General features: G+C 48.4%; 2 protein-coding genes across 2 annotated transcripts in view; one reads left to right on the top strand and one right to left on the bottom strand.

The window, feature by feature from the left end:
• The window catches only part of LOC127018361 (ubiquitin carboxyl-terminal hydrolase 40-like), a 75,498-nt gene that overhangs the window by 8,311 nt on the left and 44,363 nt on the right, over positions 1-22,824 (bottom strand). Inside the window, 3 exon segments of the mRNA XM_050899952.1 lie at positions 20,137-20,211; positions 20,809-20,873; positions 22,507-22,543. Of these exon segments, the coding sequence (XP_050755909.1) occupies positions 20,137-20,211; positions 20,809-20,873; positions 22,507-22,543 (177 nt within the window).
• On the top strand, positions 9,528-14,365 carry LOC127018240 (anterior gradient protein 3-like). The gene is made up of 7 exons (XM_050899733.1): positions 9,528-9,666; positions 10,710-10,773; positions 11,162-11,214; positions 12,418-12,494; positions 12,985-13,048; positions 13,780-13,863; positions 14,316-14,365. Exons 1-7 carry the CDS (start codon positions 9,528-9,530, stop codon positions 14,363-14,365), a joined length of 531 nt encoding a protein of 176 aa, XP_050755690.1.

Raw genomic sequence — 22,824 nt, forward strand, 5'->3', positions numbered from 1 at the left:
AAATCAGCAGTAAGGAAGCATCCTGCGAGAGCCAAGTCCTTCTTCTGACCCACTGGTTTGAAGAAGAGGAACACAAGCTTGGAGACGTTTTCCCCCACACTACGGCATTTGATCTCCTCTGCCGGAACTCTTGAAAAGCATGATCTCACGGACTGCGAAAGAAATTCTCAGAGAGGTACTCACGATTGGTGCAACTTCACAGCTATCACCAGTATGTAGATACAAACAAAGACCTACTCAGAGTTGCAAGAAATCTGCTTTTTCAATCCACAAATAAAACGCACGGTGCTCTCCCCAGAAGAGGCAGCATGTGCTAAGCTGCTCTTCATCACGGAACCTATTGACAAGCTTCAACAGGGACAGTACCAACAAACCAACAATCCGTTGTATAATAACTTCAGATTTTAGTTATCCCGACAACAATATGAACACTCACAGAAATAAACGCACATACAGACCGATAACGAGCTCCAAGAAGCGCATAAAACATCCATGCAATTGGCTGTATGGATGACAAGGCCAGCTCACAGACCTCATACTTTCAGTTGCTATGTTAAACAGTCACCAAGGGATGTAGCTGTCTAACTAGCAACATACAAACACTGCGTTATTTGCCATCAATAAGCGACCAAAGTTTCCAATCGAGTCGGCAGTGGAGAAGTCAGCATCAGCTCAGCAAAGAGGCAGACAGTAGAAGAGCAGCGAACAGTGACCAAAGTCACCCTTGTACTTCAGAAAAGCATTTTCAGTAATAACGTTAACCTCCTCTTTCAGTAATTAGCCATTCCTATACTGTAATAAACCTATGTGGAATGCACATACTAGATGAAGGCCTCTGCAAGTCCTGGGATATGAAGCAAGAATATTTACTGTATATATGTATACTCTATATATATATCTGTATGTGCACATACACACCACACATATAAAGCAATAAATATAAAACGATACATTCCACTGAGAGACCACAAGACTCTTTAAAAAGCTGGATGTGGATTTCTAGTGTTTGTGATTTATTATCAACGCCTAACTACTTCAAGGCAATCTTGCTACATAAGGATACTTTTCACCTGTAATAAACAGTATTTTGGAAACCTAGATCTCGTTATAGATAACCCTCACTGGTTTGAAATCTGTACAGAAATAGTTCTCCACACATGACGCACTTGTTTGTGTCACATCCACAAACGCCATCTATAGGTGTTCACCCCATGCACTGCATAATATAACCAACAGGCAATACCTTTTACAGTTGCTTCACAGAACTAAAGACGGGTCCTTGACGCTGAACGCAGAAAAGACCAAAAGTACCTTGCAGCAAGTTTCAAAGAATACTAATAGGAAAGCTAAAGAAATAAGGAAGTTCCATACCCACCTTAACGTTATCTGATTTCAATTCAAAATCCGTGTAAAGTCCTTTCATAAAACCTGTCACTCTAATTACCTTCAAAACAGAAGAAAAGGAGTAAGGTAAGAACACTTGAAGGCCTCTATTCAATAAAGCTTGTGTGGCAATAGGAAATACGTAGACCTTATCTGCTTTCAGAGATGATACCTTGTTTAGAACTATTGCTAGAGTAGGTCCAGAGGCCTGCTGTGTCTCTGAACACGCTCTGGAACAACGAGACTTAATCCTTGCTTACAGCTCAGGCCTCCCTTCCTATTTAATTCCATCTTTAACCTTGACGGTTGGTGAATCCAGGAGATTCACAACATGAACACCAGCATACGCGTTTTAAACACAGCTCTGCATTATTCCCTTATTGACTTCTTTAAATGTGACTATATATAAACGCAGCAGCTCAGGGAATGTAAAAATGAAGACTGGTTGTTGGGGGTTTTTTGTTGTTTTTTTTTTTTTAAGTGGGAGGTGTGGAAAAACAACCTACGAGCGGTTTCACAGAAGACCAAATGCACAGCAGACTGAGGAAAAGAGTCAGACCCCTCGTCTGGTCTTAACCACTACCAGCCACCCTAAAAAAAACCCTGAGATTTACTCACTACCCTAAAACCCCCGAGATTTCCTTGCTACTCGGAGCGCACCCCCTGCAGCAGCGACCTGCCTGCACCACCCAGCCCTGCGCAGGCCCCGGGCCCGCAAAGGTGACGGGGTCCCCCTCTCCCGGGCAAGGGAGCGCTCAGAGCCCCTGGGGGTCCCCCCGGCAGAGCCCCCCCACAGCCCCGCGCCTGGGGGGACCCTGCTCCCCCCGCGGCAGCGACACCCCCGCCCGCCAGGGGGCGGCCGAGCCCGCAGGGAGGCCCTGTTGCCTAGCAACAGCGGAGCGGGCCCGCAGGCCGCTTCCGGCCCACCTCGGTGATCACGTCGTGCAGGTAGCGGAAGGGCGGCTTACTCAGCAGCCGGTCCGTCAGCGGCGGCTTGCGGATCACTCGCCCCAAGGAATCCTGCGTCCGCCGCACCACCGCCTCGTTCATAGCGGCGGCGGGACCACGCCGCCACCGCCGCCGCTGCCGCGCCGGCGCACCGGCGGCTCCGAGCCATTCCCGGCCTGCCCTCGCGGCGCAGGGCGCCTCACTGCGCAAGCGCAGAGCTGGGGCAGGCGGTTGCTAGGCACAACGCGGCCCTAGCAACCGGCCCGGCGGCCTCGTTAGGCCTGCCCTCCCTCGCCCTGGGCCTGAGGGAAGAGGCCCTGGAACCAGCCCCAAAGCCTCTTGTCCCACACAACTAGTCACACCCCAGCCCCTTGGCTTGAATAATCACCAGATAGAAGAGTGCTCAGAAACTTCAATTGTATCTTTCGGTGGTTTGGTCGTGGTGGTGGTTTGTTTTTTAAAATTGTTCTTGAAGTAAAGAAGTGGAAAGTAAGAGTGATGGATGGGGGAGAAGGAGCCAGCATCACTCTCCCCAGCAAGCCAGGCCACGGCCACTGAAGAACAGCACAGGACCCCCAGCACTGTCCTCGTTCCTGCAGGCCCATTCCCACCAGGCAGCGTACTAACACCTTCCCTGCAACCTGCTTCGTCCTCAGGCCCCATCGCAGCCCTCACCGACAAGCAAATACTTGGCTGTGCCCCAGCCTCCACATTGCTTGCCAATCTCCCTGACCGGGTTTGGGAACCTGAGAAAGAAAATACCCGCTTTTTTCTGCTCGGCCAGTCGTGACCAGGAGTGTTTGAAAGCTGAACTTCAGCAGGGCTGCATGGGGGCTGTGCCGCTGTGCTTCAACTTCCAGCTCCAGCTCGCCTGCCTTGCTAAACCACTTAGAAGAATGAATCAGATTTGGGAACAAAAAGAGAGACGTTACAAAGCAAATTTATTCTGGTATTAGTTCAGGCAAGGAAAGAGGTTCTTTTTTTTAGCAGAGGAAGCGAAGCGGATGGCTTCCACGCTGACAGGGTATTACACCTGGGCTCCTGAGAGCAGATGGTTTGCAGGGAAGCGATTTCTGTCTTCCCCCAGCCTGACACACTGGTGGGTTGATGAGGTTCCAGACAGGCTGTGCCCTCAGGATCTGGTGAGCCTGGGAAGAAGAGGAGGTGTTGACAGCTTCTAATCCAAGGGCATCAGAAGAAGTCTCAGAGGAAGCAAGACAACTGGGAAGAAGTTGCTCTGCGGAAGCGGGTTGTTTATTTTGGAATCGTGTGGTTTATCTGGAGTTCTGCCACCGGCTCTCTACAAAGTGTCCGAGATGCCTGAGAAGGAATCTCAGGGGGGTTGCTAAATTTGGCCTGTGGCATGCTTGTTTTGCTGAAGAGGTAGTACCCTGAGGAAGCACAGCTCAATTTAACTGAAGAACCAAAGCTAGCAACCCACAAAGTCTCCACGAATCCCTGTGGACCTAAAGAAGGCATTGGAATTGAAAGTACCACCCTAAGACCATAAAACAGATAGCTTTAAGAATTGTTCACAGACATTTGCGCCAAGCTGAGAGCAATCCTCCTGAAGATGTCAGTAGGAAATTCAGCTGACCACACACAACATCAATAAGAGACAAAGCAGCGTACCAATGGCTCAAGAGAAGATTCACAGATCTCCGACATGTGCCAAAAAGCCATCCTGACACCAAAAGGGTGGCACAGAAACTTGCTGTTTGAGCACTTCACCACCATCACAAGCAGGAACTGGCATCAACGCACACTGCCTTCTCCTCCAAGCTTTTGCTGCCTCCCAGACGAAGGGACTCTGACCTTTCCAGCAACTAGTTTGACTTAATACAGCAGAACTTCTTCGCAGACATAGGCTGGAAAGCAGCAAGACAGCACCGTGGTACGTATTGCTGGCCAAATATTCAAGGCCCAGCAGCGGGAACGTAAAGCTCCCTACCTCCGTTTCTTTTTATGTGCCGCAAACAGCAAGAGACTATCTCCAGTCTCAAATAACCTTATGAACTCAGTAGCTTAAGTGCACACATGTATACATGCAGTTTTCCAACCCCTATCAGCTGAGCTACCAAACGCTGCTGTAAAATATAGATGCAGCTTGACAACAGAAAGCACCCACTCTTTGTCTCAAAGACACACCTAGTTCAGACCTGAGGATACCGGTATCGGGACACTAGTAACGTGGAAGGACATACTGACTGCATTTATCTTAGAACAAGATTTTTGTTGCTGACTATAATAAATACTAGCAGGTTTTTGTGCTTCACTGGCTTTCTCAGTTTTAAGACTTTTTAAAAAGGTAACAGGAAACCAAACAGTTTGTGCAGAATTCTAAACCAAGTGGGACTTCTCCGAAGATCTCCACGGTATAGGGATTTGGGAAGTTTACATTAAAATCAGTTCCTCAGGCAGAAAGAAACATTCACACAGTACCCTTTACCCTAACGTCAAGAACAGCAACCAAGTCCACAGAAAGAGCCCGAGACATAGAAACAATGGCATTTGCTTGGGAGACAGCCTTCCGCTCTCAACGTGCTCTTGAACTCTCTAGTCCCCTCTCCTCCTTTAAACAGCTGCGGGTTTGTTTGCCTTTTAAATTACTACCACCCCTTAAAAGCCATGTTTTGCCTTTTGAGCTGCTAGTCAATGTGGAATTTGGATTTTGTCCCACAGTCCCACACATTTTGGATTATTATCGGCCGTCAAAATTACTCCCAGCCCATCAGGTACACGTATCAAATGTATAGTTCAAATCACTGTGAAGACAGTATGGTTTTGAACATGGGCAGGAAACTGGTGAAACACAAACTACTGTCGTGCTGTACATCTTTGCTCCTAGATGATTTAAAGTAATCGTATTTTGATGCTGCACAGGCCTGAAATATTTGGTTGGCAGGTTCTGCAAGATGCCTTGAAAAACGTCGATTTAAAATAGCCTATGGCTGCCATAGAGTTCTGTAGAAGTCCATACTGTCTGCATCTCTGGATATGCTTTTTTCTGTGAAGGATCTCTCTCCTGTCCTACTGCCACCAACTCCAGAACTGATACCGGCTTTGCAACACAGCATCACCACATGAGAAGTGTGGTCGCCCAAGTTACAAAACTTCAAGGAGCGTGTATTGCACTCCCTGAGAGCAGCTTATATTCTTTTACAAGAAGGCCTATTTACATATATTTGCTGTTTACTGTAAATATGGTCTCTGGCTTCCAAAATTATTCAGAAAATTGGTATCCAGTCTAAAGTTCTCCTGACAATGGCAAGAGTTTGCTTGCCAGACCTCCCCTTAGCATGGGGCCTCATCTATACACCCACTTAGGTTGGGAACAGTCATGCTCCACCAGCAGCCCAGGTTTATCTGACAAATAAACTCAAACAAATGAATCCACACTCTGTGCTAACACTGGCAATTTTTTAACCTTGACATGGAAAACTAAGGGTTGTGACTGTGCCCTCTCTTCCCTGCTGCTTTAATAGCACAACTCCACTGCAGTGGAAAACTAACCGTTTTCACTTGCCACGGACATACCAGAGACGCTTGGACGTGGCGTCATCTTGTGAATGTTTCAGAAAGCAGGCTCCAAGGATGGGACTTCACAGTGAGCAGAGCTCCCACCCGGGACCAGTGACGCAGTTCCCTTGTCCTAAAAGGTAATCGCGTGAGCCCGACACCTGCAATAGGGAAACCAGTGAGATTTTCTGTGTGGTCTGTGTCATTAGTTAGCTGTCCTCCCACCAGTAAGCCATGAAGAAATTGGTGATTATAGCTCCGGGGCTAATGATTTCTCATTTTCATTTACTATTTAATTCCAATTACAAGAAAGGTCAATGATGCGGAACTTACACAGCTTGGAAAGGAGAAAGCAGCTGGCATCTGACACCAAGGGTGTTCCCCATTGCTGGCTCTGCATTGCTAAGCCAGCGCTTGCAATAAGAAAAGTCATTTTATTCCATGAAACTTTGGACTTGCAGATTGCAAAATGCAGGTTCAGTCACCAATTGCTTGAATCTTCTCCTCTCCTTTCCCCTGTGTGCCAGATAGAGCTCTCCAGCACGCATTCCCTCATCTCCAGGGCAGCTGGCCTCCATCTCACCTGTGCAACGCCCTGACAGATGCTAGTGACTGCTTGGCTACAATCGGGTACTGTAACGAGGTAGGTGGACGTTTTAAAGCAGCTCAGCATCTCTTGTGAAAGAGACTTCATGCTTCAAACACGCTTCACTTCAAAATCTGTTAACCACGTCCAACAGGATAAAGTCTATGGCAGAGAGAATGTCTTTCTACCAGCCTCCCTGGTGACAAGTCATACACAGCCGTAGGCACCTTCTACACCTTTTTAGTTTTTTGAATGCAGGATGAATCTCAGCAAACATTTTTTCTGCCAGCTGAGGTCCTGGCCTCTTACCTACCTCTTTTGGGGCTTGGCACGGCCCCTGGTATTTGTTTCCTTTCCTGGCTGCTTGCCATGAGATCTATTTGTAGGACTTCCAGCTCCGCGGAGGCTCCCTTGCCCTGCCTCTGCCATCCAGCGACAGCCCAGCTCGCGAGACGTGTCCCAGGCTACGGATGCAGCTTGCTGGCTGATCCTGCCTGGATCAGGGTGAAGCGGGCTTGCTGTGGCCTTCCCGTCCTCGAGGTGACAAAAAACTGCTGTGTCTCAGGAACACTGCGTGGTAGAAAGCAAGGGAGAAATGAGGTGAATTGCCTTTGTGAGTTATTTTTTCAGATATGAAAGCAATCAGTTGATAAACACACCTTAAATACACTTTGTGCGGAGATAATGACTAGACAAACAGAGCTGTGTGGTTTCCTAGATAGATATTTCCTGTTAGTTTCGATCATTTCAGTGCAGATTCTGTACAAAACTTTTTAAAATATTTTGGTTTTCTTATCTTTACCTGCTTAAGATATTGAATGGGGGGACCGTTCAGGACCCTAGCATAAATTTGGTTTGGCCAGTTGCGTTTGGTGTATCGGATAAGACCCCAACCACAGTAAGCAGCCTGGAAGCTGCAACACGTTTACTCCAAGGAGCGTTAATGGAAAGGCTTGTTTGATTTATTCTGTTAAATCACATAAAAAGAATTTTGCAATTAATGGGTGTACGTTGCACAATCAGATTTCTTTTATCAGGAGAAAGGGTTCCCTTTAGGTCTATTGAAGCAATGGAATGCATCATGCCCGCAGTTATAGAGCGGATCTATTCTATCTGCCCTGCCATAACTGAAATTGAAAACAGTAACTTTCACGAGAGCTGGGTCTCTACAAAGTGTCACTTCATTCTCTGGATTCCCCCCACTGTCCCCCCCTTTTTTTTAAATTTTGGCTGTGTGCTACTTTCCTTTTGCCAACCTCTGCTGAAGCTGTCCATGCCGGCTTTTATTTCTCTTGTCATCAGAAAAAGCTTGTCGTTCAGAGCACAGCAGCATACTTGCATTTTTGTAGTCGAGATTGGCAAATAAGCAGAGCTTTTGAATTTTACTGGAAAGACCGTCCATCATCATCTGCACAATTCAACCTCCCCATGCAATTTATATCCAGATTTCATGCAGTACCATTCTGGTTCAAGAAACGTGCGATGTTTGCACGTTTCAGCAACTCTCTCTGTCCGCTGTAATCCTCAGCCTCGAGGTAGCAACGTGCTGTAAGCCACTGGCAGTGCTCCCGAGCTTGCTTGGTGGATACTGCCTCTCCACCCTGCGAGTGAACTGGGGATAGAAGAAAACCACTGGTGATGTATGAGAACATATTTATATTTATATATGACCCTCCACACCTGGGACCAGGTTCACTGCCTCAATGAAAAGGTATGAGGAGGTGAGAACAGAGGGCAAGTCAAAGGAAAGAAGGGGTCTCTCCTTTCCCATGACCTGTGCTGGCTCCCACCCCTCCTTTTGCACTGAGGACTCCAAAGAAGAAGGGCTTGCCTCCCTCCTGCGAGCACAGCCATCGCCAGCCCCAAGCTCTAGCTGGGCAACAGCCCAGGGCTCTTGTCCCTTGTCGTTCAGGCAACAGAAGCAAGCACCAAAGTTGAAAGTCCAAGTCCTGCTGGACCTTAAATACAGGCAAACGCTGTTTCTTCAAAACGTGCCAGGGAAAGGCATTCACACAAAACAGCGTTAGAACAAGCATTCCTCTGGTTGAGTAACCAAGCATTAGAAACCCAGGGGACGCCGTATTTCCAGCTCTTCTAAAAGCCTGCCGTGACCTCCTGGGCTCATATGAGCCCACCCTATGGGACACCAGAAAGGGGTCCTTACAAGGAGCCCTTCTCTTACTCAGCACAAGAGAGCAGATAGAAACAAAGACCACAATATGACTGCGTGCGGAAGCAGAGCTAGGATTTCCTAACAGGCCGGTGGTTGGTTCCACAATGGAAATGACAGTCTTTTTCACTTGATCCAGCAGAAGCTTTGCAAAGAGCGATCAACCCTCCATGGAAAGTTGGTGTTTCACTTCCTTAAAACTGGTGATGGGAGAAGACCATCTCCTTAGGCTGTGACACAAGCCCTGGTTAGCCCACAGAGTTATGCCTTTTCTCCTTGCATGGCCCTTTCATTATGCTGCTGTTCCCTTTCACTGTGACATGGTTCAGTTCATACCACGTTGTTTACACCGTGATTTCTTATTTTCTTTAATCCCCCCCCCCCCCCCCCTTACAGGAATGTGCATTCTGCACCACTCCTGCGTGAAGGGTATCAAGAGAGCTGTAGGCGTCCTCTCTGTATCTCTCAGTTTGGCTCTGGGAGACTTCACTGTACCTGGAGACCCACAGTCCGCCCCCAAGGAGCTAGGTGTGTCTAGCATAAACTCTGCACGAATGCTTTCATAAATCGATACACCTTGATTAAAAACATGCACGTTGCCAGGCTGATCGAAGAAAGCTTTTGTAAAAAGGTTGTTCTGCGCCTTGGCGGGAGCAGGATATCCTGGAATTTCAGCTGACGTCCATACCCAGCTATTGTGCAAATACAGAGGTATAAAGAGACCTTGCCTCCCCTGGGCCAGAGGGGAGAGGCTGCAGCAAGGACACCCCTGTCGAGGCATCAGCAGGAGCTGCCGGGTGAGAGACCGGTTCCAAGTACCTGGCTCTTTATGAGACTGTCTTGTCAAGTTCTGTCTTGTAGTTGTCAAGTTCTGCCTGCCTGAGTTGATCCTTTCTCTCTCAGTTGTTGCCAGCCAGAAGCATGCACGCCTTTCTGCTGCTGTGTTCCCTCCTTCTCTGCAATGGCGGAACGGTGGCTGCACAGAAAAAGATCCAGAAGCTCCCTGACGAAGGGGAAGAAAGCCCGGCTCAAATACGGACCCCGCAGACTCTCTCTCGAGGTGAGTGACTGGGATGCTTGAGGCAGTCCTGAAGCACCCCTGTTTCCCTCTGTCACAGTGGCTAGCACGCACCTCCACCCATATATCCGGGCAGGCAAATGTCCGAGAGCAGCGGCTGGGAGATTTTCCCCGCCGTGTTCCCATTCAGAAGCAGAAGCCCAAACCGACCTTTCACAGGTGCCATTTCCACCGTGGCCAAGAGCACCGGTGCGTTCAGCAGGAGAGAAGTCCTCACGCTCTGTGCTTGGGAACAGGTCCAGGTGCTTTGCTCCAAACCTGGGCTGGGGACGGAGCCGAGAGCCAGGCTGTTACACCGGCTGCTGATCAGCTCCTGGATCAGCTTTGCAGAGCCCGAGCTCAACAGGCAGCCCCACCAGCAGCCCCTGCCCTACAAAGGCATGCTGTGTACGCAGGAGACCGTAGTCTCACAGCCAAGCTGCAGCCAGCTCAACCCTTCTGCTGTCTGCTTTCCTGCCAGCATCGTAGGTCAGGCACGGGCAGCAGGTACATCCTCTTCCTCGCTGGGGTCTCCTTTGGGTGATACGGGCACGAGCAGGGTGCTGTAGCCATTGGAAGGGGCTCCAGACTCAGGGCCAAGCTTCGCTCCATCAAGCGAGATCCAGGCACCTCACACCAAACCCACCCTTGCATCCCTCGCCCCCAGCCTGTCGAGCAATCCCTTACCGCAGGAAGCCGTACGCAAGCAGCAAGCCTGGTTCGGCCCTTTGGGAGGGCGGACAGGTTCAGGGAGGAACTCTGGGCTCCAGCTTTTCGAGTGGCTGGCAATACCTGTCTGTAATCCTAATCCAGCACCTGAGCCCTAGCAAGGCTGGGCTTTCACCCCACTTCCCTGTCACCCGGTCCTTTGCACCTTTCTGTGTGGGGCTCTCCTGGTCCCCAACAAACCACCCTGAGGGTCCGGATACCCTGAGGAAAGGTGCCTAGTTTGTGCCACCCGATTACACGTGCGGCTCCAGCTCCCCGTTCAGCAGAACGGCCTCATCCATACTGACCAGAAAATTAACTAAGGGTGCTCTCAACAGGCTGGGGAGACGACATTGAATGGGTGCAGACATACGAAGAAGGTTTAGCACGATCCAAACACAGGTAAACCTCAATTCTTGTTATGCCGTTCATATGTTTAACTGCACAGAACAAAGCTGTGCTCTAACATGATGCTCAGACTGCGCCTTGTATCTTGCAAGCAAGATACAAGTTGGGTTTTGCTGCACGGTACGGAGGCCGAACAAGATTTTGGTGAGAGCTCACCTTTTGGGAGGCGAGGAAACGCCCTTGCAGTGCCTCCAGCGTTACCTTCTCGGCGATACGCCCCTCTATACGTGCCCATGCCCACACCTCCCTGCTAGCCCGGTTGCTATTGCTCCTCGCAATGTAAATATATCCCTGGAGCAGCTCAGTGCCTTAACACTTTGCAAGTGCGGTCTGTAAAAGGTCTGAATCGCCTCCCCACTCCTTTCCTGCAATGTCGTTTCAGCAAGAAGCCACTGATGGTTATTCACCACTTGGAAGAGTGTCCTTACAGCCAAGGTGAGCAAAGCAAAGCCTTCCAAACCACCTGGGGGATCCACATCTGTCAGGGCTCATTCCTTACAAAGCATTCCAGCACTTGGTGTGAAGCCCTTCCAGCACATGCAGGGAAAGGTGGAGAGACAGAAAATCCACTGGGGAGCCTTGAGAAGAGCTGGGGAATAAAACAGTCATAAAGTTTTTCTGGGCAGTAAAGTGCTCTGGGTCAAACTTCCCTGGTGGAGCCAGACGGCTACGAAATAGGCAGGTAGAGACCCAGCTTTCCTCTTTTATCCTCTCGCCCACCCCTGATCTCCTGTCAGTTCTCCTTCATGCCCACTCCCAGCTCCAGTCCTGGGCCTTAGCAAGCATGGAAATCATCAGCTCGGGTGCTTAAAGCTTGGGGAAGTTGTATCCCCCCCCAAAAGAAGCCCTGAAAGTAGACTGCGTCAAGCCAGCGAGGTTAGGCATCGCGCCGCCTCCATTGCCTTGTTTGATACCGTGGCTTTGAAATTACAGGTATCCTGCAAGCAGAGCGAGTCAGGCACCAGGGAAATTATCTTTATAGCCTCATATTCACCGATTCACAGGGACTGCAACATGCCTTTAGCCACGTATTTTCATCTGCAGACAAGAACCTTAGAAGTGCAACAGTTTACAGCATTGGAAAGCTCAAATCATCTTCTGGCCTGCAAGAGCATCTGCTACCCTCTGCTTTATACGCTTTCCCCTTACTCTTATGAAGCCTCCTGCCCAAGAGCGTGTCAGACCCCTCGCTAGCACTTGATAACCTCCTCGGTTATCGAGAACAAAGCGAGGTTTGTCAGGGAAGTCTGGCCCCACCATTTCTTATGGAACTTCTGGAAGTATTTGCTCCCCCAAATGCATACAGCATAAATTGGGCAGACGACTCCTACGCTCTGTAGTGCAGGGCCACAGACGGCCGAATAAAGCCAAGCCGTAGGCGTTCATGCCCTCTTCAGCCACCGGGAAGGAAATATGTCCGTACACCAGCATTTCGGTTTCTCAAGGACTAAATGCCTTTTGCATTTTACTTTACGAGAAGCAAGGCCTCCAAGCTCTGGGTGACGTGTGCACATCAGAAAGCAGTGCCGGTCGTTTACTGGTGTGTTTAGGATCAATATAAAATGATGCAAAACCATGAAAAGCAGCAATCCAGAATTTTTTCCACCCAAATAATGTATTTCCCTTTTTTTTTTTTAGCTTTAAGGAAAGCATTTGCTTCTAGCCCAGAGATCCAGCAGATGGCTCAGGAGGACTTTGTCATGCTCAATCTGGTGGTAAGTCTGAATTCTAAAATATTAATCAAAACATTTACCGGGACTGGAATAAGCCATATTAAAAGCAGAAATGGATTCACTTTGCACAGCTTTGAAGTTGTAGTTGAAATTCTCTTTTTTTCTCCCACTTTCTCCGGGGATGTACAACAGGGTTTGCAAAACACCTCCGCAGTTCCTCCTTGGCGAGGGGCAGGGAGACACTTCCCTACAGGCATACACATACTTATTGGTATGGAAATCCCATTTTGTATACTCTAACCACAGGTAGTATTCTGATACAAGGAAAAAAATACTCAGTCATCAGGCTTTCCGAGTTACCTGCCTGAGCTTTCTGTCCTCATCCCCAAGCATCGAGCACGGGGCAACCTGGACAGAACAGGGAAACTCCGCATTCGATCACATCGGAATTGTTAGTTGTTGGTAGACGATTGAGTCCATTTCTAGCGCTCGGACAGTCGCCCCTCACTAAGAGGCTATCTAACTCCGGCAGCATTCCAGCAGCGATGACAACATGGCGCCCGATGGCCATTACGTCCCTCGGATCCTCTTTGTGGGTGAGTCTCTGGGTCAGGGGAATGATCAGGGCAGCCTTTTTTCTATACGGTCCCCATGGAATTCACGTTGCTCCGAGTAACAGCTCTTATTCTTTTGAGCACTAAAGCTGTAGGAATAACGCAGACTTTCAAAAGGAACAGCTTCACCAGAAAAATCAAAATTGGGCCTTATTGCAGAGTACTTGTTTAGCAAGCGGAGCTTAAATCAGGCATCCAAACCCACTACCATCTTTTTAAAAAGAGGACCACGCCGGTCTGATTCCACTAGTGGAAGTGAGCAGCATGTCACTGCTATTAACGGCTAAGATCTATCCTCTAAAAGTTTGGTCCTGCTTACGTGACACCGTGCCGCAACATCTGAATACGGCCTCTGACTCCGAGCCTGTCCAAGGGCAGAGCAAAGGCCCATCACCGACCGCGACCAACAACTATACGGAAGGCAAATTGACCATAAACTGCTGGGGACGAAGGGGACGATGGGCAATACGCTCTTGAGCCACCAGACGAGGCTTGTACGTAGGGGATCTGCTCGGGGTGGGTTTCAGAAGCAGATTTCCTTCATTAACGTACAGCTGCTGAAAGCCTGGTGCTTCCAGATGTACCTTTCCGGCCGTAAAAAGGCCAAATCAACACCATTTTAAAAGGCTTTTATCCTCACAAAATTATTCGCCACCGCCCCACTTCACAAAGCCGGAGTTGCTAATATCTTGTACTTTTTTTTTCCCCTCAAGACCCTTCGATGACGGTTCGAGCTGACCTGACTGGCAAATACGGGAACAGGATGTACACGTACGAACCAGAAGATATTTTGACCTGTGAGTGACATGGGCACTTTTTACTGATCCCTTTTTAACCATCTCAAGTTTATACAAGACCGGTGCGGTTCAAGGAAGAGGCTATAGGAGAACCTTGAGAAATGCTGGCTCTATTTCTGCAGTAAAACCTGCTCAAAGCCCTTTAGCAACATGAATGAAGGAAATGCAGTGCACGTGCCTTCTGGGGGGGGGGGGGGGGGGGGGGGGGGAAGCTTCTCCCAAACCAGTGTCTGGATATTTTCTAGAAGCCAGTCGCTAATTCCAGTGAAAACCTGTTGCTGAGACAAAATAACTAGTCAAAACTACTCCTTAAAATTGAAGAAAAAAAAAAAAGCTATTACAGACCTTTTAGAAGTCTAGCTATCCAGAGCGGCTTTAATTTCTGACCTTCAGCTGTGTAGCCGTAGGAATCTTCCCTGTCATCTTTGCCATCTTCAGTGCTTTCTCCGCAGTGATTGCAAACATGAGAGAAGCGAAGCTGCTGCTGCACAGCGAGCTCTGAGCCCGGGCAGGACCCATCCGCACACGCGGCCTGAGACGACAGCCCCGGGAGTGTCGAGAGGCACGGCACGGCACACGCCTGCCGTCCTTGCGCCTTCCCTCGCAGACCTTGGCGGAGAAGCCACCGTCACGAGAACTCCGCGCGCCCCACGGTGCAGCAGATCCTCCCACTGGTTTTTAAGTAGCAGTTTATCTTAACGACTTTATGATTATCGTTAATAGAGAAGAACTTCCTTTCGTAGTGTTTACAAACTCTTCTTTACCCCAATTAGCAGCGTTCTGAAAAGGATACTTCGATTATTAATACATTTTCTAAGTTTTTCTTGTCTGTGCTTAGCTACCCTGTACTTGTTGCACTCATTGTTCCACGGCACAGTTACTTTTTTTCCCTTTTTTTTTTAAGCCATAAGTCTTTTAGTTTGAAAGCCTTTTAGTACAGTATGAAAAGCACGCGACTATAGTCTGTATTAAGCTAGGCTTTGTATTTTCATTGCGTTGTGAATTGCCATGCTCACTAATGTGAATTTCAGAAAATTGTTTTGTTATTTGTTAAAACTTTTGCTGTGTAATTCAAACAACGAAAATAAAGGATCAGCTCTTTTCCTTTCCAGACTTCCTTCCCTTGTCTCCCTGCATTATTTTATGCGCAAGGCCGAAATAAAAAAAAATTGAGACTCTGCAGAACCGTTCCTCAGCAATCCGTGTTTCTTACTCTACGAGAGCCACAGTCCTCTAGATGATTTACGCTAGTTCCCTTGAAAAACAGACCAGATCAATATATCTGTGCACAAGCTAGGAGCTGAAATAACGGGAAGTAAATACTAGATCATGCTTTCTAAGAAAAGAGCACAAAAGCGCAAGCTAAAAATCACTTTAACTTGCGTCCCAAAACCCCAGCCCTCCAACTGAAGCCAGGTCTTTGCACAGGGCAACCCCAGCCGGGTCGGGGAAACTTCTCGCACAGAGATGGGAACGCTGTCTTCAGAACAGACTGGAAAATTAAGGCTTAATGAAGGTTTTGCCCCGTCCAATCTTAGAAACCAATTCACGCCGTTCCCGATCAATGTATCGGTGAGACATACATAGACAAACCAAATGGACATCTAGAAATGACTTTTTATTTTGTGAAGAACACTTGAAAAATAAAGACGAAAGCTTTTCCAGGCTTTGGAATATAACCATCATAAACTGTGGAATCACAAAGACTCCATTTTAAAAAGGTGTTCCCTCTCCCCACCCCCCTTTTTAACGAACTCTCTCCTTGCGGAATGACCCACAATCGTTTTAAGGAAGAAAAATACGCATTTTGAGCCAACATTAGAAATAATCCAAGATTGGTTCAGTGCAGGCGCTGCTACATTACCCTTGAACAAAGGCACATACTAAAATCCCCACGTTAGCACTCGGAATCCGTCTTTACATTTCTCCAAACGTCGTGTTTTCGAGAAGAGGCTGGAGTTATTAAAGGCAGGTGGGAAGGCTGAGCTCAGGACAGCTGTCCAGCAAGGAACTGGAGGAATTCAAAGGGACAGCAAAGTAAGTGCAATGCCACGGAACAACCTGCGAACGCAAACCTTTCTGGCTTACCTTAGGAATCAGCACGCGCGATCATTTCTGGCTTGCAAGAACACTTGTGGATAGGGAAGAAGGCGGCGCAAAGTCAGACGGGGAAAGCAGTCGGCTGCCCTCACCTCAGTCAGAAAATCTATCCATAGAACTAGGATTTCAAGATTCAAGGGAAGCCTACCTACAACCGAAACAGCGAGGAAATTAAAAAGATCCCCTTCTTGAATGAAGCGGCCTCAGAAAGCACAGAAGCACCTGCTGAATTTGAGAGAGATGCACAGAAATAAATATTAATCATATGCTTCAAGGGGCTTTGGACTTTTATTTTTTTTGCTGATAGCTGAGAGTGTCAGTTTTTGTCTTGAAGCTGTCTGAAATACCAGAATGTTGTTAACCTATAAAAGGTAAATGAGAGAGCTTCTCACGTTAGCCACAATTTTAGTAGCCTGCTCTACTGGTATCTCCTACTACAGAATCTGCTCCACATACAAGGCAACAGCTTCAACGTTTACGGTAGCCCCCAAAAGTGACTTGTAGTTTGCCCTCTCATTAACACAGATTTAATTAAGGATACTTCAGGCTATGTTCAAAAGCGATTGTTGAACAACGGCTTTGCTCCTTTCAGAACAGGTTTCTGGACGTTCGTGCGGTTCAGCACGGCTCCGCGGTGTGTCTGACAGCAGACTTCACTCGATACGGCAATCCGTTCGCCCAGGTTCCCAGCCCCAAAAGGCAAACGCGTTAGATGCCACCAGCACGCGACTACTGCACAGAAACGCTCGTGTGTTATCTTCCACCGTTCCGTTGTCACCTTAGCATTCAAAACACGTTTAGAATTTGATTATAAACAATGAACTCCATTCAGAGTTTGGGTTAATTTGTCAGTACTAGCTGTGCCCAAAGGAAATTCTGAACCTGATGGGAAATTAAGTCACGAAGAGTCACGTACAGTGGGGGAAACACAGTTGAAGTATTGGAAGTGTTAGAAAAGTTTCGATAAAGATGCTGAAACGTCAACTTCTGGTAAAACCCTGGTTCCCAGCCGCAGGGGTAAGAAAAATACGGTCTCTCATCAGCTAGTTACACGCGTTCTCAATCTGGAGATCCAGTCTCACAAGCATTGGGTAAACATTTGACTTAAGAACCTTTGATACCGACTTCAGCTGGTAGTCAGCCGCATACATCCCCTTCTGTTACGGAGGCCGTAAGTCAGCTTTGTGACACCAAGAGAAACTTTTTCTTCTTCTCAAATGCAACGAAGAATAGGAGAACAATCGAAAAGATAAGAAATGAGGGAAAGCCCTCTGAATAAGAGTACTCAAAATAAATACAAGCCTTTTTCCCCAGTACAATAAAACCCACTTAAGACCAAACATCAGATCTGCCAGATTTTTTCCATCCCTTTTGTTTGTTAATGAAGCTTATGGACAACAAAAAAGCCCTAGCAACTTTAAAATATAAGGTTACTGCACTTGTTGTTCCGTATCACAGAAGGTCTGCAGGTTTTAGAGCTTGACAGATTCTGGATTTGCTCTTCTTTGAGCCAATTTAGTACACTTTGCCCAGAGATTTCCACATTTCCTTCATTCCTGAAATCTGACTCCAGCTACTACAGATTTAGGTTTCTACAGAAAGAGACAAAAGCAAATTCTGGTATAGCTAGTAACTTCAGTGATCAGAGATGGATCAGTTCCAGTTTGTCCTAGGACCCGACTGATGTTCTTGTTGAAGCTATTCCCTTGCCAGCACCGCAGCCCCAAGGACGCCAGGCCCTCTCCACCCCTCTCCCTCGGGGCTCAGTGCAGAAGAGATGGCACCTCTCCACGCTCCAGGGGCAGGGGGCCGGGGAAGAAGGGCCCACGCAACACCTGGCAATCGCCAGTTCTTTTAGGGAGCGCTGGGAGATCTCGCGCAGGGTGGCTGCGCCTCCCTTTCCCGCCTGCGGGATGTCGGGATGCTTTGCCCCCTCTCAACCGCTGTCGGGCACGGGGGGCTGCGCCACTTGCAGGGAGCCGGGTGGGTGGGTGGGGGGGGGGGGGGGTCACCGAGGACCCCCGGCCCTCCTGGAACACTGTTGCCACCATCCCATCCAGGGCACCCCAGGCATGGGGTGAGGAGGGGGCTGGAGCCCAGGGCACGTAAGGGGAGGTGGAGGGCAGTCCCTGGGCCCAAGGGGCAGCAGAATGGCACAGGGGAACGATCCCCAGGAAAGGGGCCCTTAGCCCCCCTGACCCTCCTCCTTCTCCCACCTTAGGGCATCTTTCAGGCCACAGGCCCCCATCTCCCAAAACAGCCATATTTGGCCACGCTCATCGCCATCACAGTGGCCTCCTGATGTCACAAGCCACCTCACTGCATTCTGTTCCGGGCCCTATAAATACGGGGACCCCGGCACCCGGCCCACAATTCGCTGAGCTTCGAGGTGTCCTCTCATGCCAGCAATGGCTGGCACCAAGAGGTCGCACAGCGGCAATGCGGGTGGCTGCCCACCCTTGAGCAGGAGAGAAGAGAGGTGGCTGCAGGAGCCGTGGAGGAAGAGGCGGCGCTGTAAGAGGGGAGGCACCATCAGCCGCGTGGTAGCGATGGCCATCGCTCATGCGGCTGATGGTGTGGAGCCAATGGAGGTGGATCCACCCGAAGACCAGGAAGAGCCGATGGAAGTGGATCCACCTCCAGCATGGCCCCCCGGCACCGCTACACCCTGCCGGGGCTCCCCTCCGTGACACCACGCCGACACCAGCGCAGGAGCGCCCGGCCAGCGCCGTACCGCCGGCCCTGCCTCCGCGCCCGGCGTTAGCTGGCAGGCCCAGCCTCCACTCCCGGCCATCCCGTGGGCTCACCCTTTCCACCTCCCGGCAATCAGCAGGTCTTCTGTTGATTGCCGCGGGCAGCGTGAGCCCTTCTCTCCCATTCCCCTCCCCTACCCCCACCCCTCCTGAAGGGGTGCCATCTCCTCTGCTCTGAGCCCCAAGAAAAGGGGACCAGGCGACATGGCTTCCGCCAGCCTGCTGTGCCGAGGCGACAGGAGTCGCCCCTCACAGGGACGCCGAGGTCCCTGGCGCCTGGAGGTGGGGTCCCTTCACTCTGAGGACCAGGGCGGTTGAAGAGGAAGCCAGACCCTCCGCGGCGGTGCACGAAGAACAGCAACAGATCGAGCAAAGGAGTTAGAGAGACAGCGGTTCCTCTGGAGAAGCAGAAGACCACAGCTCTGCCAGGAAGAAGGACTGGCCTTCAGCATTAAGGTCCCTTTCCAGCTGCTTCACGAGGAGCTCTTTTCAAGACTGTTTATTGCCTAATTCTTAAAAAAAACAAACAATAAAACAAGACAACGAACAGTAAAGGTGCTTTCCTCCTCTCTCGTTTGGTACTCGGGCGACTGCCCCAGCCTCCTCTGTCCCCTCCTGGTCTCCCCAGTCCAGGAAAGAAGACACTGATGGGTGGGGGGTGGGCCCAGCCCAGGGCCCTGGAGATGGCGAGGGGCCGGGGCACGCGGCGCACGAGGGCAGGCTGAGGGAACTGCCTCCGGTCGTGGGGGTGGCGAGACCCTGGAGCAGCTTGCCCAGAGAAGTTCGGGATGCCCCGTCCCTGCAAGTGTTCAAGGGCAGGTCGGACGGGGCTCTGAGCAACCCGGTCTAGTGAGAGATGGGAACTAGGGGATCTTTAAAGGTCCCTTCCAACCCAAACCGTCCTATGATCCTGCTGGAGGTTTGTTAGCAAAGAATCCTTCCGTTTGCATAACCATCGCTGACAAGAGGGTCTCCCAGGAGGGCCCTCCATTTTCAAACGCCATCCTCAGTACAAATCGGAACGGAAGGCAAACACTTCAGTTCCTCTATTTTTAACATTTGGTGAGGAAGCAGTAGCATACGAGTTGTGCCTTCGCAAGAACCTTGCCTGCCAGAAATACCGATTTCCTCCAGGTCTGTCGACCTTAACACACTCCTAGGCAAAGAAGCTGCAACGGGCAAGCCTTTTACTACAGAAGTTGAAAGAAGAATAAATATAGACAGACTAAGAACATTATAAATGTTGACCGAAATCCAAAAAGCTGTAAAACTGCAAAAAGCATTGTTCATTATGGCCGACCAGAATTTTTTTTGACCGAAATATTTTTCAAATGAGCAAGAGAAAAAAAAGAAACGACTACCATATTCAAGGCTCCAGACACCGTCAACTGACTAAAGAGCACCATCTCGCTCGTTTTACCTTTGCTGGAAGCTTTCCTTCAGTTATAACCAAAGTATCTCCTCTGCAAACATTAAGTTCCTTCAGAGTGGCATTCTGTAGGAAGAGAAAGCACAGTACACTTGTAAGTCTACACGTTCTCGTGCTTTGGTTCCTAAAGTAGATGTTGGTGGGTTCTTAAGCCATGCATGCCAAAGATCCCAGGTGTTTTCCTTTCCCACCAAAGAGCACAGAAATAGCCATTTAACATCCACCGCTTGGAGACAGCTTTGCAGCAGCACACAAGGATTGCACCTACAGGAGTCTGCTCTGCAGCAGTCCTTCCAGGGCATCCTGCTGAGCTGTGTCCTTCCTTTGCACCTCCGCAGCTGACCAACTGACCCCTCATGCTTCTGTGCTGATGTATCTTTAATGCCTGGTAAGCCTAGACTTTAGAAAAAACTATGTGCATAGCCCATACGTCCCAGCCCCTGAAAATAAGAGGCAGGGGCACAAGATTCACATTTTAACCACAGGTATCCCACCACTGTCTTCATAAGGCCCTGTGAAAATAAAACAGGGTGTGCACTAAGCTAGCACACACAAAAACACCACGCATTTGCTTTAATGCGGCTCTCTTCAGGGAAAGTCTCTACAGAAAATTGGGGTAAATAAACGACGGCATGATTCAAGTCAAAAACAGGATCCTCTTACTTCCTGACTTCATGCTTCCCCTGCTTCATAGCACCAGTCAACCCTTCTCAAATGCCAGTTGTCACCTACCAAAACACAAAAACATACATATGGAAAACTAATTAGCCAACAAAGCTGTTTCAAAAAAAACATTACAAAGCTCTTCATAAGTGTTAAGGGGTTCTTTTGCTTGGTTTTTGTTTGTTTGTTTGTCTCTTAAACACAACTCTGACAAACGGAATGAAGTATCACCTTCATGTCCTTCTCCAGACCCTCGAAACACTTTGCTGCTTGGAAATGGTCGTCTTTGATTTGCATAAGCGTCTCTTCGTCACCTACCTAATTAATTTCCCTGGTTTAAGAGGAAAGCGAAGGAATTCCCATGTCAATTTACTATTTGAATCAATGACAGGCTCGTTAATATGAAAACCATAAGGAAAAAAGCCAACTTCCCCTCCCCAGCTGTCTACCAGGGGACTTCACACTGGAGCAAAAAAAGATGGTGTCGTCCAGAAACGACAATGCTTTAGATTTAGCACCTGTATATAAAGCGCACCAGGTAGAGAAGGAACAAATACAATTGAACTTTTTAATTTGACCAAAATAACCGATGAAAATGCACTTTATTCTTTGCAAGGGACAAAATTTGACTTTCATAACTAAAAAAACCCAGAGCCTAGAAGGAATCTCATCAATACATTCGGGGGGGGGGCGGGGGGGAGAAATACCTTGCAGTCTTTTTAAACAACAAGAACATCAAAATCCACTGACGTCTGACATGTCTTTGAATGAGAGCAGTCAGATCACGAACCTCTACACAAGGCCAAATTCAAGTGTTCAAAAATGGTAGTATAAAAAAAGCAATAAAAACAGAACCATTGTTTCTTGGCAGGAAACCTACACTATAGGGAAATGGAAAAGATTGTTTATTTCAAGACATTAACAACTACTTCAGCTCATCCGTACATGTACACAAGAGCACAGTATTTAAGTTGCATTTGGGCTACTCAATGTATATTCTGACAGTCATGTCTTTCAGGTGAACTTTTATGGTTTTTGGAGCGTGGCTGAATTTGCAGCCATCACTCCCCACTGGAACACATACTCAGGATTCGATGAATGTTTAGAACAAAAGCTGGAAAACAATGCCACCCCAAGTCTCTTCTCCTCCTTCCCCCCCATCAGCATCAACAGAAAGAGATGTTCAGCCAGGAAATTCACGTGTCACGCTAGCGCTCGCTATACCTCTTCCTTCATCCTCACGTAAAACCTTAGGAACAAGAACCGCTACCACTCAGATTCCCAAACAACGGCCAAACCGTGACCTCATTTTGAATAACTTGTTTTTGCAAAGCGACCAAAAATCATTTTTTACAGTTAATCTCATGCAGTGGTTCCCACTACGACAGCAAATCTTATCCAAACAGCCAAACACCTCCACCTGCACATGCACCCAAGCAAATCGTCCAGCGACTGGGGGGTTTGCCATATTTTGATCAAATAGAAAGCTTGAAACTGATTTTCAAGAGCAACTGCACAGCTAGCTTTTATCAGAGCACGACTGCAACTTTGCAATTCCTTCCCCTCCTCTCATTACAACGACACATAGATCCTTGTAGCAAACTTACAAGTTGTAACTTTTAGGGTAGCAAGAGCTGACTTGGAAATCTGGAAATTCCTTTTAAAAACATCATTAAATAACAATACAACACAACTAACCTGATAATCCCGATTTTTCCAGCATTAAATTTAGACACTGAAAAAAGAAACATACGGTGAGACTTGTCTCAGTGCACAGGCTGGGAAATATAAAGTTTTCAGCAAATCTACACTAGAATTTTCTAACATAAAAACTGACTGACTGATTCCTGGTCAGTTCCTAAAAACACTATCATTACATAGGCATGGTGTATTTGAGCTATATGTTAAACCCTTCAAGAATGAGATTGTTTTCAGGCAAGAAGTTTACTACGTCAGGTGAGTCAGCATTTACAAACTGTTTAAAAAAAAAAAAAAATCTGTGCTGTCAGTTTGTTG

Source organism: Gymnogyps californianus, chromosome 7 (genome assembly GCF_018139145.2).
Source record: "Gymnogyps californianus isolate 813 chromosome 7, ASM1813914v2, whole genome shotgun sequence".
Lineage (NCBI taxonomy): Eukaryota > Metazoa > Chordata > Aves > Accipitriformes > Cathartidae > Gymnogyps > Gymnogyps californianus.